At 40.1% G+C, this 15,427-nt stretch overlaps 1 protein-coding gene across 1 annotated transcript in view; it reads right to left on the reverse strand.

Annotated features, from left to right (window-relative positions):
* TMTC1 (transmembrane and tetratricopeptide repeat containing 1) overlaps positions 1–15,427 on the reverse strand; it is a 311,926-nt gene that overhangs the window by 166,942 nt on the left and 129,557 nt on the right. The window contains exon 6 of the mRNA XM_027541632.1: positions 860–941. Coding sequence (XP_027397433.1) covers positions 860–941 — 82 coding nt within the window. The remainder of the gene's footprint in view (positions 1–859; positions 942–15,427) is intronic.

Below are 15,427 nucleotides of genomic sequence, written 5' to 3' on the forward strand. Positions count from 1 at the left end.
AAGTTTCCTATCAAACTTTATTATAAATCTGGACTTACAATTTATGAAAAACAGCAACAGCAAAAGAGACTGATCCCCTAATTTCTTTGAATAGAAGCATTCAACTGTGTAAGAAGATGCCCAATGTGATAGTCACTGAAGATCAGGACCAAGAACCCCTATCTCTTCTGTATGCACCTTCTATTTGCTCTTCTTATCAAGAGTGGAGTCAACTTCCCCTTCCTTTAAATCTGGTCTTGTGACTTGCATTGAACAAAAGAATCTAGTGGAAACTTCCAGGTCTTGCAGTTTGTCCTAGAATCCAGTTGTCAGGTTGTAAAAAGATCCTGTCCATCCAACTAGAGAGAGTAGCCACAGAAAGAGGCCTAAGAGGATGAGTTATCACAGAGAGGTTACCTGCTCTGAGTTATCACAGAGAGGTTAACTGCACAAACTTGCTTGAGTAACCCCAGCCAAAAATATAGAAGAACCAGCCAGCTGGATGTGACCCAAACTAAAGCATTTAGGGAAGCTAATATGATGGTTTTGTTTTAAGCCACTACATTTTAGGTGTTTTGTAATGCAGGAACAGATAATTGATACAGCCAGGTTTGTGTTGCAGAAACAACTCAGCACCAGCATCCTAAAAAGAACTCACAAAGTACAGTTCACGCTGTTGGTGTCACTGAACTCACATATCCCTAGAATGCTTCCATATTTACATTCCAAGGCTTTGTAACATTTATGGTATGTAAACTGTTTGATCTTAAAATCATATTGTTAGGCTCGATTGCTGATTCTATTAAACAATCTGGATCATGTCTCTGAGTCAAAGTAAAATATTTCTTATTAGATATTTCAAAAGCATATATATACTTACATAACTTATGACCAAAGTGGCCCTTTTTAAGAAGGGCCTCATGGTAAGCAGGAAATTTCTATTGCTGCTTGCTGTCAGATACCTGAAACAGAAAAGAAAAAGCATATTAAATAAGTGTCAGAGTCCACTACATGTAACATTTTCTTTTCAGTGTGAATAGGCTCTAGCTCAAAAGGTTGGAAAAGATAGCCGTTAAGAACATGGTTTCTGGAACACACCACGCAGGTTTCAATCCCCAGCTCTGCTTCTTTCTGTTTGGAAGATTTTGGACAAGTTGAGTAGTGTCTACTTCATAGGAAAGTTGTGAAGAATAATAAGCTGTACAATAATACAGGGAATACAACCTAGTACAGTTAGCTACAGTTATATATTACTATCCTATCTAACCCCAAATAACAGAGGCATTCTGGCAACTATTACTATATGATGACCCTAGTCACAGGGATGATCCTAAACAAAATAAGAGTTCATTTGCCTACTGAATGTAACTTGAGAAGGACAATGTCTTTCACCCACAAAACATCTCACAAATGTTTTACCCCTAAAAAAAAAAAGATGCTAAGCTTGTATGAGATTAAGTAACTTATCCAAGGTAACAAAGTTAAAGTTATTGGGCTTCCCCAGGGGCTCAACAGTAAAGGATCTGCCTGGCAATGCAGGAGATGCGGGTTCAATCCCTGGCTCAGGAAGATCTGCTGGAGGAGGGCATGGCAACCCACTCCAGTGTTCTTGCCTGGAAATGTCATGGACAGAGGAACCTGGCAGACTACAGTCCATGAGGTTGCAAGAGAGTCAGAGAGGACCAAGTGACTAAACAACAAGACAAAAACAAAGTTATTAAGCATCAGTGGTCAGACCAGAGCTCATGAAAATGCAATGGAAAATTACTTCATGTGCCTATGACCCTTGGAACCAAACCAGGTAATGAGAATGCCACTTCTTTAGGGGCAGCAACTTGTATGGAGCCTGCATCTGCCACTTGTACAAAGTGGAAGCACTATATGTCCACACGGAAGACATGTGATTGGTTGGTTTAATAAAGATGATCAAAAGGAAGGAAGAGGAAGCTGTCAACAAACTTCCCCAGGAAAACTTAAAGCAACTCCTTTTCACCTACAGACAAATTTCTGTATTTTAAAGTACAAACCGTAGGGAAAAAATCAAACCACATAATCCAGCAAATATTTCCCACCTCATCCTTATTTCCCTGGCCCCTTTTCACTTTTTTTTTGTTTGTTTGTTTAATTTTTCCTCAAAGGTATCCTCCTCAAGAATTTCTTAAAATCTGTATATGAATGTGTTATCTTCACACAGTGAGGATGTTCTACACAAAGAAAGCTTCATTTGTGAGACCTGAGTGGGTTAGTATCTCACAAAAAAATGTCTAACTTGAACTCCTTACAAAACACATGTGCTTCCCATTTTATAACAGCTAAGTGTGTCCAAGTGGCTCTGGAAGGAGGAAACAGTATCACTCCAAGGCAGATCCTTCATTCTTGCTTTCCTTTTCTTTTTCCAAAAGGCAATTCACAGTCACCTTTTAGCAAGCTCTGGACTGGATGCACCCCCAAGCACGACGTTGAAATCCTTTGTTCTCCCTAAGCCCTCAAGAGGAGGAAAGTCAGGGATACTGTCAGCTTTTATGACACTGGTGATCTCTTCCACCCTAAAGTGGGCTTGAGAGAGTCCATCACCTCCTGAAACTGTACACGAGATATCATGAATGTTTGCATCGGTGCATTTCTCTGAGGCAAAGTCCTTGGCTTTGATCTTCAGTGTCAGATCAGGTCTGTGATTCCAAAAAGGTTAAAGCACTGCTCTGGGCCTTTCCTTAGTTTTGCCTCTACCATCACTATCATTTTCGGACCAATTCAACAAAGACCAACTGTGGATATTTCTACTATTCCTTGACAGGATGTGGATAATTGGCAGCAGGAAGGCAAAGGGAATGACAGTGTGGGAAGGAAAAGGGCTGAACTGGCAACACGTCTGAAAGAAAAAGCCCTTCTTGGATTGGCCTGTTTTGAGAAACTACACTTCTCAGGTTTCCCCTGTTGCTTGTTTATTTTAACACAGTGGAAAAATTAGGAGTGGTTTCCTCTCTATAAAACAAATCACAGGGTTTTAGAAGTCAAACTTAGGTAATTGGTATTTTGTTTCACTGAAAGCTCAATATGATGGTTCAGTTCAATTCAGTTCAATTCATTTCAGTTCAGTCGCTCAGTCGTGTCCAACTCTTTGTGAATCGCAGCACACCAGGCCTCCCTGTCCATCACCAACTCCTGGAGTCTACCCAAACCCATGTCCATTGAGTCGGTGATACCAACCAGCCATCTCATCCTCTGTCGTCCCCTTCTCCTGCCCCCAATCCCTTCCAGCATCAGGGTCTTTTCCAATGAGTCAACTCTTCTCATGAGGTGGCCAAAGTATTGGAGTTTCAGCTTCAACATCAGTCCTTCCAATGAACACTCAGGACTGATCTCCTTTAGGATGGACTGGTTGGATCTCCTTGCAGTCCAGTCCAGTCTTCTCCAACACCACAGTTCAAAAGTATCAATCTTCGGCGCTCAGCCTTCTTCACAGTCCAACTCTCACATCCATAAATGACCACTGGAAAAACCATAGCCTTGACTAGAACCACAGTATATGATGGTTAGTTCAGTGAAATATATTTAAAAGAGCCCCTTTGTTTGGAAATTCTTCCTCCATGAAAAATTCTATTTCTGTAAAAAAGTACCAAATAATTTACTCTTAAAATGTAACAAAGCCTAGGAAGATACAGAGAACAGTGGTTGAATAAAAAGACCTTTCAAGATCTCCATTTCCAGCTGTTGACCAAAATTAAATGAGAAAATGAGCCAAAATGACATGGTCCTCTTTTTTGGTAAACACTAGGTCAGAGGCTGAGATTCCTAAGTTCATACAGAGAACTGAATTTTCTGCAACTCCTTTCCCTCTCCTATCCTATAAAAATTGGATAGTAGAATTTCTCCCCTTAGTCCACAATACTTCTGAATTAGAACCAAACAATAACAAATAATAACAATGGTAAAAATAGTAAACTTGTATAAAATAGTAAAAATAGTAAATTTGTGTGTCAGGCACAAATATAAGTGATATAAATGTACTAATCCCTTTACAATTTCTTTGTAATTTCAACAATTCCTTGAGGAAGAACATTATAACTCCTTTTCAATAGAGGAAGATACTGAAAAATTAAAACTAATACTTAACCATAATATCAGATTACCTCAGCTACTCATTTCAATCACAGGCTAATATAGCTGAGTGTACCTTACAAACACAAAGAACTATGCAAATGTCATCATTGATAATTTTCAACTTCAGTTAAATTCTCCACTATTTTCCCTGCAAAGACAGAGAACATGAAAACAACAAAACTGAACCATTGAGGAAACCATTAGCATAGAGCAAGAGTTCAGGATTCTATCCCTGTGCTTCCAGCTAATCTCTCACATTAGTTGGTACAAATTTACAGGGGCTTCATTTCCTTCCTACATCAGTGGTAGTTGACTAAGTGGTTTCAAGGTCCCTTTTGGGTCCAATACTATGATCTTTGGATGTTCTCACCAACTGATGACATCAAAGATGACAACTAAAGAAAAACAGAAAAATTACTGAAAAAATTTAAAAGGAACACCAGGTGATAAAGGTGAAACAAATATTGCTGCTGCTGCTGCTGCTAAGTCACTTCTGTCGTGTCCGACTCTGTGAGACCCCATAGACCACAGCCCACCAGGCCCCCCCATCCCTGGGATTCTCCAGGCAAGAACACTGGAGTGGGTTGCCATTTCCTTCTCCAATACATGAAAATGAAAAGTGAAAGGGAAGTTGCTCAGTCGTGTCTGACTCTTAGAGACCCCATGGACTGCGGCCTACCAGGCTCCTCCATTCATGGGATTTTCCAGGCAAGAGTACTAGAGTGGGGTGCCATTGCCTGGTGAAGCAAAAAGATGATTCCTTCACTTTTAAGTAGACCTTTGATAATTTGCTGTTGCACATTAAAAAAGTACTTTAACATTAGTCTGGGGTAGTAGCATTATCAAGTTCTGCATTTTTAACAATTTCTGATATTAGGAAAATAAAAGCAAAAGATCAAGACTATCCAAAATAAATGTTCTAAACTATGCTCCCCATGCCCTAATTTTTCTGACTGCAAAATTTCTAACTACTAACATCTACCTCCTTAGTTAATCATGTTCAAATATTCAAAGCTAAATGGGTCTTCTTCCTGAAGTTATCCTCCATAGCTACTCAGTCATCAAATCCCAACTGAGAGATCTCAGCTGAGACCAGGACAACCAGCCATCCAAAGCTGTGAGATGCTTTTTTTTTTTCCAGGAAAGTGTTCTTTGCAGGAAAGATCTCTCTGCAGGAGGTCCTTTTTGTCTTGTCACTTTAGCAAATTTATATTTTAACTAAACTCTGACCCAAATACACCTTTCAAATTTTTGATCACAGAATACTTTGCCTAATCTGTTGGTTCTTTCCTTAAATCAAAGATATAGAAATGAATAATACGTAACGATGGCACCCCACTCTAGTACTCTTGCCTGGAAAATCCCATGGACGGAAGAGCCTGGTGGGCTGCAGTCCATGGGATCACAAAGAGTCGGACACGACTGAGCGACTTCACTTTCACTTTCCACTTTCATGCATTGGAGAAGGAAATGGCAACCCACTCCAGTGTTCTTGCCTGGAGAATCCCAGGGACGGGGGAGCCTGGTGGGCTGCCGTCTGTGGGGTCGCACAGAGTTGGACATGACTGAAGCGACTTAGCAGCAACAGATGACCAGAATAAGATAGCATCTAAAAAAGATCACAAGGAGTCGACAAGCCTGCACACAGTGGGGGACGGTGATGACTCTAACCACCTATCTCAATGATCAACTGAGATTACTTCCCCCTTTTCCCTTGAAAGTCTTTCATGGCCACACAGAAACTTCAGAGATGGTTTTGGAACATGAGTCCACCTTTCCCCCAGATTGCTGGCTTTTTGATTAGAGCAAGTATTTCCCTTCTAACAGCACTGATTCCTTGTATCCAGATCTGAGTTTGGTAACAAAGTCACCAACTCATAAACTTGAGGGTAAAATGAATGCTTATTATTTTAAGTCATTGAACTTTGTAACATAGAATTATTGTGTTAATAGATAGCTGATATATCATAGCAAGATGATCAATAAATGCTTATGGACTCAAATAAAATTTTAAATATACTTAGATGCCTCCACTCAACCCCTTTTCTTTGTCTGTATTATTCTTACCCTCCAGTACTAGACTGGATACAAAATAAAAACTTACAGTTTGGGATGTAGACAGCAAATTGAAGGAGTCCTGGTAGTTTACATGAGAATACTATATTAGATTTTCTGGTTCTTCTCAAAAACCTCTTAATTTTTTGCCTAAACAACAGCTGCAGTGGCAAACATCTCAGCTATAAGTTATTGCCATTTAATAATACACCAATAAATTATTTAAAAACTATAAACAAAATTACTTCAGTAATACCTGTCATACTAACTTAATCTCTCTTTGCTCCTTCAAGGTAATGAAAAAGATTAATAGTCACATCAGTCAGTCAGTCAGTTCAGTTGCTCAGTTGTGTCCAACTCTTTGCGACCCCACAGACTGCAGCATGCCAAGCTTCCCTGTCCATCATCAACTCCCAGATTGCTCAAGCTTATGTCCATCAAGTCGGTGATGCCATCCAACCATTTCATCCTCTGTCATCCCCTTCTCTTCCTGCCTTCAATCTTTCCCAACATCAAGGTCTTTTCCAAAGAGTCAGTTTGTCTCATCACGTAGCCAAAGTATTGGAGTTTCAGCTTCGACATCAGTCCTTCCAATGAACATTCAGGATTGATTTCCTGTAGGACTGACTGGTTGGATCTCCTTGCAGTCCAAGGAACTCTCAAGAGTCTTCTCCAACACCACAGTTTAAAAGCATCAACTCTTCAGTGCTCCAGCTTTCTTTATAGTACAACTCTCACATCCATACATGACTTCTAGAAAATCCATAGCTTTGACTAGATGGACCTTTGTCAGCAAAGCAAAGTCTCTGTTTTTTAATATGCTGTCTAGGTTGGTCATGGCTTTTCTTCCAAGGAGTAAGTGTCTTTTAATTTCATGGCTGCAGTCACCATCTGCAGTGATTTTGGAGCCCCCCAAAATAAAGTCTCTTACTGTTTCCATTTTTTCCCCATCTATTGCCATGAAGTGATGGGACTGGATGCCATGATCTTAGTTTTTTTAATGCTGAGCTTTAAGCCAGCTTTTTCACTCTCCTCTTTCACTTTCATTAAGAGGTTCTTTAGTTCCTCTTCCCCTTTTGCCATTAGGGTAGTGTTATCTGCATATCTGAGGTTATTGGTACTTCTCCTGGCAATCTTGATTCCAGCTTGTGCTTCATCCAGCCCAGCATTTTGCATGATGTACTCTGTATATACTTTAAATAAACAAAGTGACAATATACAGCTTAAAAAATGCTCCTTTCCCAGTTTGGAATCAGTCCATTGTTCCATGTCCGGTATTCTAACTGTTGCTTCTTGACCTGCATATAGGTTTCTCAGGAGGCAGGTAAGGTGGTCTGGCATTACCATCTCTTCAAGAATTTTCCAGTCACATAATATGACCAAAAGCAGAAAGAAATAAAAAGAATTTGAATCCGGAGATCTTCAGGAATTTAGAAATCCTGATTCTCTTTGAAACAGAGAGAGAAAAGATCTCACAGCTGATCAAAGTCACAAAGCCTTAGCTCACATTAGAAGAGATGAAAAGATTAACAAAAACAACAAAAGAAATTTAAGCAGCCTTCAGTTTCTCTCTTTGATGCACTCTCTTTGAACCTATAAATTGCCTCCTCTAAACATCAATAATCAATGGCATTCTATAGAGGAGCAGAACTATCTTTTTGTGTCTTCTTTGATTTTCAAATGCAGATTCTAAAGGGAAGGAGCTATTTTAAGACAATAATAATTTCTAAGTTCAATCTATTCAGAAGCCCAAATTGACTTTCAATACCCCAATACCTGTGGTAAAATTTCTTCTTGAAGTTTTAAACTCTTAATTCAGCACGCTACTTACAAAGAAACATTTACTTAAATTATCACACATAGAACAGTGGAAATACTGGCAGAGAAAAGGGGGATACGATTTCAGTTCTCTTAACCATTCTGAAAATCAAAGATAGAACTGAAAGGGATCAAAACAGTTCAAGTAGTTTCACAGGTGAATAAAAATAAGCCCAGAAATGTCATCTGACTTGCAAAAGGTCACATCCCTTCAGGGTCAAAGGTCAACGAGTTTAGGTTTCATTAATTTAGTCAGAGGGGCTAATTTATATTGCTGCTGCAATGAATTTAGTCAGAGGCACCAATTCTTATTCTTTCTACATATAAAGCAATAATTCGGTTTCGGTGATTATCACTCTTGCTTGCTGTTTAAGTTCCAGGTTAGTTTCAATTCATTAAAAATGGGGTTCCCAGGTGGCACTAGTGGTAAAGAACCTGTGGAATCTGGTAGGGTACATTCCATAGGGTCTGACAGAGTTGGACACAACTGAAGCAACTCAGCATGTGTGCACGCACATTAAAAATAGGAGATACAATATGCATTTAATCTATATCAGTCACTGTGCTAAGTGACTTCATCATTTCATTTAACCTGCATACCAGTACTGAGAGTCCAAACTTGTCCCCATCTTGTGAGTGAGGCTGAAGAATGTACTCACTCCAGACCTCAAAGCTGGCAAGTGGCAGAGCTGAGTTGTCGTTGTTCAGTTGCTCAGTTGTGTCCAACTCATTGCGACCCCGTGGACTGCAGCACGCCAGGCTTCCCTGTCCTTCACCATCTCTTGGAGCGTGCTCAAGCTCATGTCCATTGAGTTAGTGATGCTATCAAACCATCCTGTCCTCTGTCACCCCCTTCTCCTCCTGCCTTCAATCCTTCCCAGCATCAGGGTCTTTTCTAATGAGTCGGCTCTTTGCATTAGGTGTCCAAATTAAGGGAGCTTCAGACTCAGCATCAGTCCTTTCAATGAACATTTAGGATTGATTTCCTTAAGGACTGACTGATTTGATTCCCTTGCAGTCCAAGGAACTCTCAAGAGTCTTCTCCGACACCACATTTCAAAAGCATCAATTCTTTGGTACTCAGCCTTCTCGATGGTCCAGTTCTCACATCCATACATGACTACTGGAAAAACCATAGCTTTGACTAGATGGACCTTTCTTGGCAAAGTAATGTCTCTGCTTTTCAATATGCTGTCTAGGTTGGTCATAGCTTTTCTTCCAAGGAGCAAGCATCTTGTAATTTCATGTCTGCAGTCACCATCTGCAGTGATTTTGGAACAGAGGTGAGACCCAAACCCAAATCCACAGCACCCACTGCTTGATAAGGCATAAACATAAAATGGAGCTGCTTATTCAGCACACTTACAACATAGACCATTTATTAAACAACATTTTTACATGATAACCACGACTTCTAATTAATTAAAAATGATAAAGTTTACAAACTTGAATACCTTCATCAGTTTGTACAGATCTACAATAAAACCTACAATAAGGGTTCTTCATACCAATGACAGTCTGAGGCAGTGAATAATTCTTGAGGGACCTTTGAAGAAATATCTATTTAAAGGTTAATATATGTAGTGATTGCCACAGCTCAAAATGCAAACTCCATATTCACTAGGCTGATTCAGAAACTCTAAATGAGAAGAAATGGCTACAAGAAGAAGGTGAGCAGGACTGAGAAGGTATGATATGATCAGCCAACTCCACAGGAAGAAGCAGAAACAGAGAGGGAGATAAGGATGCCCCAAGGGAGGCACAATGAAACTGACATCTGAGGAAGAGCAAGAGTGAACTGGGTGAGGAGAAGAGGTGAAACACGCATCTACAGAGGCCTAGAAATGACAGCTGTCTACCAAGGCCTAGGAATGACACTCCTTCCCTAGTGAATGAACTCCTTCCCCATCCCTTCTTTTGTACACCCCTCATAACCTGCTTGCTAAAGAAACCCAGAGCAGCAATTCCTCACCTGTCTGCCAGCTCTCCCTGAGAGCATGTGCACGTGTGCCCACTTGCTCAGTTGCGTCCAACTCTTTGTGATCCATGGACTGTAGCCTACCAGGCTCTTCTGTCCATGGGATTCTCCAGGCAAGAATACTGGAGTGGGTTGACATTTCCTATTCCAGGAGATCTTCCTTACCCAGGGATCAATCTCGAGTCTCTTGTGTTTCCTGCACTGGTGGGCAGATTCTTTACCATTGAGCCACCTGGGAAGCCCCCTCTAAGAGCGTATCCTTGTTTAAATAAACTTTCACTTTACTTTCTTAACCACTCTACTTCATCTCTGAATTCTTTCACAGTGAAGAAAGAACCTCAAATTCACCGGCAACAGAACCACATCACTACAGGCCTTATTCCATTATGGGATTTGGGCTTTGTTCTGATGGCCCTGAGCAGCAGGTGAAGGGCTTTAGGCAGAGATGACCTAATCTGATTTCTAGAAGAGGAGCATCAGCATTGTATGACACTGGTATTGTATCTACACTGAGATCCGTAACAAAGAACAAACGACTCAAAAGCCCAAATGGGCAAATGATGGACAGAATTTATTCCAAAAGTTTCTGAGATATCAGATTTAGATGGGAAGATCTAGTCCAGATAACCAGAGAGATTTTTCATAAGGATAAATAAGAAAAGCTTGTGTTGTTACATCTATTCAGGTGTTTGGTTTCTTCTTAACATACTTTTAAGTTAATCGGTCATTAATGTAGTGCTGGTATAAAATATTTTTACTAACTAGAATATTCAATTTGCCAAAATAAGAACTTATTACAAGAAGATGTGTGTTAACTGGGTCCAAGTTCACTCTGCTAGCCACACAACAGGCCAGTGAATCCGAGAGACAAGGTGTTGAGGCTTTAATCGGGGAGCTAGCAGACTGAGAAGGCAATGGCACCCCACTCCAGTACTCTTGCCTGGAAAATCCCATGGATGGAGGACTGGTCGGCTGCAGTCCATGGGATCGCTAGGAGTTGGACTCGACTGAGCGACTTCACTTTCACTTTTCACTTTCATGCATTGGAGAAGGAAATGGCAATCCACTCCAGTGTTCTTGCCTGGAGAATCCCAGGGACGGGGGAGCCTGGTGGGCTGCCGTCTCTGGGGTCACACAGAGTCAGACACGACTGAAGTGACTTAGCAGCAGCAGCAGCAGACTGAGAAGATGAGGCTAGTGCCTCAAAATAGCCATCTCATTGGGGTCTGGATGTCAGGTTCTTTTATAGATCAGAGAGAAAGAAGCAATGAGGAACTAAAGTCAAAAGGCAGAATAGAGAGGGAGAGACAGCGGGGAAATAAAGTGAACGGGTCTTCAGTCTTGCAAAACATCTCCAAGGGAATGGCCAGCCAGCTTTTGGAAGGAGTGCATTAATCTCTTCTATTCACAGGTGAAGAAAGTGAAATTCACTCAGTCATGTCTGACTCTTTGCTACCCCATGGACTGTAGCCTGACAGGCTCCTCTGTCCATGGAATTCTCCAGGCCAGAATACTGGAGTGGGTAAGTCGTTCCCTTCTCTAGGGGATCTTCCCAACCCAAGGATCAAACCCAGGTCTCTGGCCTTGCAAGTGGATTCTTTACTGTCTGAGCCACCAGATAGTTTGGGGCAATTTATCTATGAGCTGAACAAAGGCACTTTACAGTCAGGCAGAGGAGCAGGGTCCTCCAGACAAGCTGTTAAGTATGATTATAACAACAAAAGCAACGAAAAGCAGTCAAAGAAACAATGTCCAACATGGTGTCAGAATTGGCTTCCTCCCTGCATCAGATGCGTATTAAATATTTTTATGGCATTTTCTATGTCAAAAGATTTTTCAATCCAGTCTAACATTTAATCCTTGAAACATCCATATGCACTTGGCAGAATAGACAGCACTGGCCCCATCTTACAGATTGAGACCTAGTGAATCCAAACCAGAACGACTTTCCTGATGCCCGATTCTATGCCTTTTAGCTGTGCTTATGGTCTCCTCTCCAATGATGCTGAAAGGCAACATTTGCTATAGGTTGTCTCTTATTCCCATCCTCCAAACTTGCTGCACACTGGAGTCTTTAAGAAATCCATGGAAATGAAATCACTGCTAATTGCAATACATGTTTGTACAGATACACAAGTAAACTTTTACACTAAGAAAAAGATTAAAAACAAGCAATAACAATACTTTCTGGTTTTATCCCCTGTATTGGGATATATGGGGCTTATCTGGTGGCTCAACAGATTCAATGCTGGACACCTGGTTTCTCTGGATTGGGAAGATTCCCTGGAGAAGGAAATGACAACCCATTCCAGTATTCTGGCCTGGAACATCCCCTGGACAGAGAAGCCACAGGCTAGAGTACATGGGGTTGCCAAGAGTCGGATACGACTCAGAGACTAAACAACAATTAAGAAAAATGGGCTGATAAATCAAGTATAGTTAAGCTAGTGAAAAGCAGTATTTGCTATTGGACTATCCTGGTAAACTGAAGAAACATACATTCTGTTAACAATAACAATAATAGTAGTGAAAGTTCACTGTGCATAGTTCTTATGTGTATAATTCTTAGCACATTCCTATCAGTTGTAAACTCTCAATATCTTCCTCTCACAGGGAGAAACTAAGGCAGAAATGGTCAAGTAACTTGTCCCAAGGTCCCACATGTAGGAAGCAAGAAGATTCAGGATAGAAAGTTCACCCTGTGACCTTACCACCAACTCTGCTACCTTTTAGTCATTGCCAACTAAATCTGTTTTCACTTTCCAGGGGTATGCTTAAATTTCAAAAACTACTCTCAGAAGTACAAACATATCAATTACATGTTTTAAAGGATGTTAATTCAAGATACCAGAAGATACTGGATTAATTTAGGAAATTAACAAAAAGGCTGCTACAACTATATCACTATGAAAAATGACAAGTTATTCCAACAACAATATTTGTATTATATAAGTTTCAGGTATACTGCATTATAGTTCAACATCTGTGTACAATACAGAGTAATCACCACGACAAGTCTACTCATCATCCATCACCATACAGTTGGCCCCTATCACCCGTTTTCCCTACCCTCCAACTCCTCCTCTCCTCTGGCTGATAAAATTAATCCGTTTTCTGTATCTATGCTTGTTTTTATTTTTTGCTTGTTCATTTTTAAAAAAATAATTCCATTAGTGAAATCAAACATTACTTGTCTTTTATTTATCTGATTTATTTCACTTAGCAAAATACCCTCAGTTCAGTTCAGTCGCTCAGTCGTGTCCGACTCTTTGCAACCCCATGAATCGCAGCACGCCAGGCCTCCCTGTCCATCACCAACTCCTGGAGTTCACCCAGAATCACGTCCATTGAGTCAGTGATGCCATCCAGCCATCTCATCCTCTGTCATCCCCTTCTCCTGTCTCCAATCCCTCCCAGCATCCGAGTCTTTTCCAATGAGTCAACTCTTCGCATGAGGTGGCCAAAGTACTGCAGTTTCAGCTTTAGCATCATTCCCTCCAAAGAAATCCCAGGGCTGATCTCCTTCAGAATGGACTGGTTGGATCTCTTTGCAGTCCAAGGGACTCTCAAGAGTCTTCTCCAATACCAGAGTTCAAAAACATCAATTCTTCGGCACTCAGCCTTCTTCACAGTCCAACTCTCACATCCATACATGACCACAGGAAAAACCATAGCCTTGACTAGACGGACCTTTGTTGGCAGAGTAATGTCTCTGCTTTTGAATATGCTATCTAGTTTGGTCATAACCTTCCTTCCAAGGAGTAAGCGTCTTTTAATTTCATGGCTGCAGTCATCATCTGCAGTGATTTTGGAGCCCAAAAAAATAAAGTCTGACACTGTTTCCACTGTTTCCCCATCTATTTCCCATGAAGTGATGGGACCAGATGCCATGATCTTCATTTTCTGAATGTTGAGCTTTAAGCCAACTTTTTCACTCTCCACTTTCACTTTCGTCAAGAGGGTTTTGAGTTCCTCTTTACTTTCTGCCATAAGGGTGGTGTCATCTGCATATCTGAGGTTATTGATATTTCTCCCGGCAATCTTGATTCCAGCTTGTGTTTCTTCCAGTCCAGCATTTCTCATGATGTACTCTGCATAGAAGTTAAATAAGCAGGGTGACAATATACAGCCTTGATGTACTCCTATTCCTATTTGGAACCAGTCTGTTGTTCCATGTCCAGTTCTAACTGTTGCTTCCTGACCTGCATACAGATTTCTCAAGAGGCAGGTCAGGTGGTCTAGTATTCCCATCTCTTTCAGAATTTTCCACAGTTTATTGTGATCCACACAGTCAAGGCTTTGGCATAGTCAATAAAGCAGAAATAGATGTTTTTAAATGGCAGGATTTCATTGTTTTTAATGACTGACTAGTATTTGCTGAATGCTTAGATTGCTTCCATATTTTGGCTATTGTAATGCTGCAATGAACAGAAGGGTGCATCAATTTTTTTGATTTAATATTTTTGTGATATTCAGATAAATACCCACAAATAGAATAGGTGGGTCATATAGCAGTTCTATTCTTAATTATTTCAAGGAATCTCCATACTGTTTTGTATAATGGCTGCACCAATTTACAGACTACCAATAATGTACAAGGGTCCCCTTTTCTCCACATTCTTTTCAACATTTTGCTATATCTTGTCATTTTGATATGTCATTCTAATAGGTGGGAGGTGATATTTCATTGTGATTTTGATTTCATTTACCTGATAATTATTAATGTTGAAGATTTTCCCATGTGCCTGATGGTCACCTTGAGTAAAATGTCAATTCAGATCATCTCTCAATTTTTTAATTGAGTTGCTTGCTTTCCTGTTGAGTTTTACGAGTTCTTAGTATATCCTGGATATCAACCCATTATTGCATATATAATTTGCAAATATCTTCTCCCATTCCATAGGTTGCCTATTTGTTTCTATGATAGTTTCTTTCACTATGCAAAGGCTTTCCGTTTGATTTAGTCCTATTTATTTTGTATTTGTATTTTTTAATTTTTAATTTTTTATCTTGCCTGTGGAATCATATCCATAAAACATTGTTAAGACCAATATCAATGAAGTTACTGCCTATGTTTTCTTTCTGGAAATTTTAATAGTTTCAGGTCTCACCTTCAAGTCTTTAATCCACTTTGACTTGATTTCTGTGCATGGTGTAAGATAGTGGTCTAATTTGATTTTTTTTTTTTGCACATGACTTTTCAGTTTTCCCTACATCACTTATTGAAGAGACTGTCCTTTCTCCAGTGTATGTTGTTCTTTGTTGCAGATTAATTGTCTATGGAGGAATGGGTTTATTCTTTGACTCTCAATTCTGTTCCACTGATCTATGTCTATATTTGTGCCAGTATCTTACAGTTTTGATTAATATAGCTTCGTAGTATAGGTTGAAATCAAGATGTGTGATAACTCCAGCATTGTTCTTCTTGCTCAATATTAGTTTGGCTAATAGGGGTCTTCTGTGTTTCCACACAAATTTTAGAGTGATTTTTTCTAG

This window comes from Bos indicus x Bos taurus, chromosome 5, assembly GCF_003369695.1.
Source record: "Bos indicus x Bos taurus breed Angus x Brahman F1 hybrid chromosome 5, Bos_hybrid_MaternalHap_v2.0, whole genome shotgun sequence".
NCBI lineage: Eukaryota > Metazoa > Chordata > Mammalia > Artiodactyla > Bovidae > Bos > Bos indicus x Bos taurus.